The sequence below is a fragment of the Condylura cristata genome, unplaced genomic scaffold, assembly GCF_000260355.1.
Source record: "Condylura cristata isolate star-nosed mole 26May11 unplaced genomic scaffold, ConCri1.0 scaffold00022, whole genome shotgun sequence".
Lineage (NCBI taxonomy): Eukaryota > Metazoa > Chordata > Mammalia > Eulipotyphla > Talpidae > Condylura > Condylura cristata.
Window position 1 is genome coordinate 37,092,509 of NW_004567123.1, and position 855 is coordinate 37,093,363.

The window sequence follows — 855 nt, forward strand, 5'->3', positions numbered from 1 at the left end:
CGTCCCCCGCCTGACGCTCGCCTGCACGGGCGGCCGCTCGCTCGCTCGCTGCGCCGAGCCCGCCGGGCCCCAGAGCCGCGTCCTTCCCCGCAGAGGCCAGCATGAGCTATGCGGAAAAGCCCGACGAGGTCACGCGGGAGGAGTGGATGGAGAAGCTGGACGGCCTGCACGTGCAGCGCGCGGACATGAACCGCCTCATCATGAACTACCTGGTCACAGGTGGGCCGGTGGGGGGGGGGGGGGGGGGAAGCTGGGGCCCCGCCTCTGGCTGGTGGGGGGGCGCCCCTGTCAGCTGGGACGCGGCCGAGTGCCCCCGTGCAGGCGCTGATGCCCACGCGCGCCCGCAGAAGGCTTCAAGGAGGCGGCCGAGAAGTTCCGGATGGAGTCTGGGATCGAGCCCAGCGTGGACCTGGAGACCCTGGACGAGAGGATCAAGATCCGCGAGATGATCCTTAAAGGCCAGATCCAGGAGGCCATCGCGCTGGTCAACAGCCTGCACCCCGAGCTGCTGGACACCAACCGCTGCCTCTACTTCCGCCTGCAGGTAGGCGCGGCCAGGGGTGCCTGGGGGCCGGCGGCGGCAGAGGGCGTGGTCCAGCGCCACCCTGCGGCCGCAGGCGTGGGGGCCGCGCTGACCCTGTCCCCCTCGCGCCCAGCAACAGCATCTGATCGAGCTGATCCGCCAGCGCGAGACCGAGGCGGCCCTGGAGTTCGCCCAGACGCAGCTGGCGGAGCAGGGCGAGGAGAGCCGCGAGTGCCTGACGGAGATGGAGCGCACGCTGGCCCTGCTGGCCTTCGACAGCCCCGAGGACTCGCCCTTCGGGGACCTGCTCAACATGATGCAGCGGCAGAAGG

The 855-nt window shown here is 71.2% G+C and overlaps 1 protein-coding gene across 1 annotated transcript; it reads left to right on the plus strand.

Moving 5' to 3' along the window:
* Positions 1-59: 59 nt before the first annotated feature.
* On the plus strand, positions 60-854 carry GID8 (GID complex subunit 8; the record flags this gene model as incomplete). Its single annotated transcript, XM_012728163.1, has 3 exons — positions 60-219; positions 348-544; positions 657-854. Coding segments are annotated over exons 1-3 (513 nt in total), but the record flags the coding sequence as incomplete, so codon positions are not given.
* Between the last annotated feature and the right edge of the window lies 1 nt (position 855).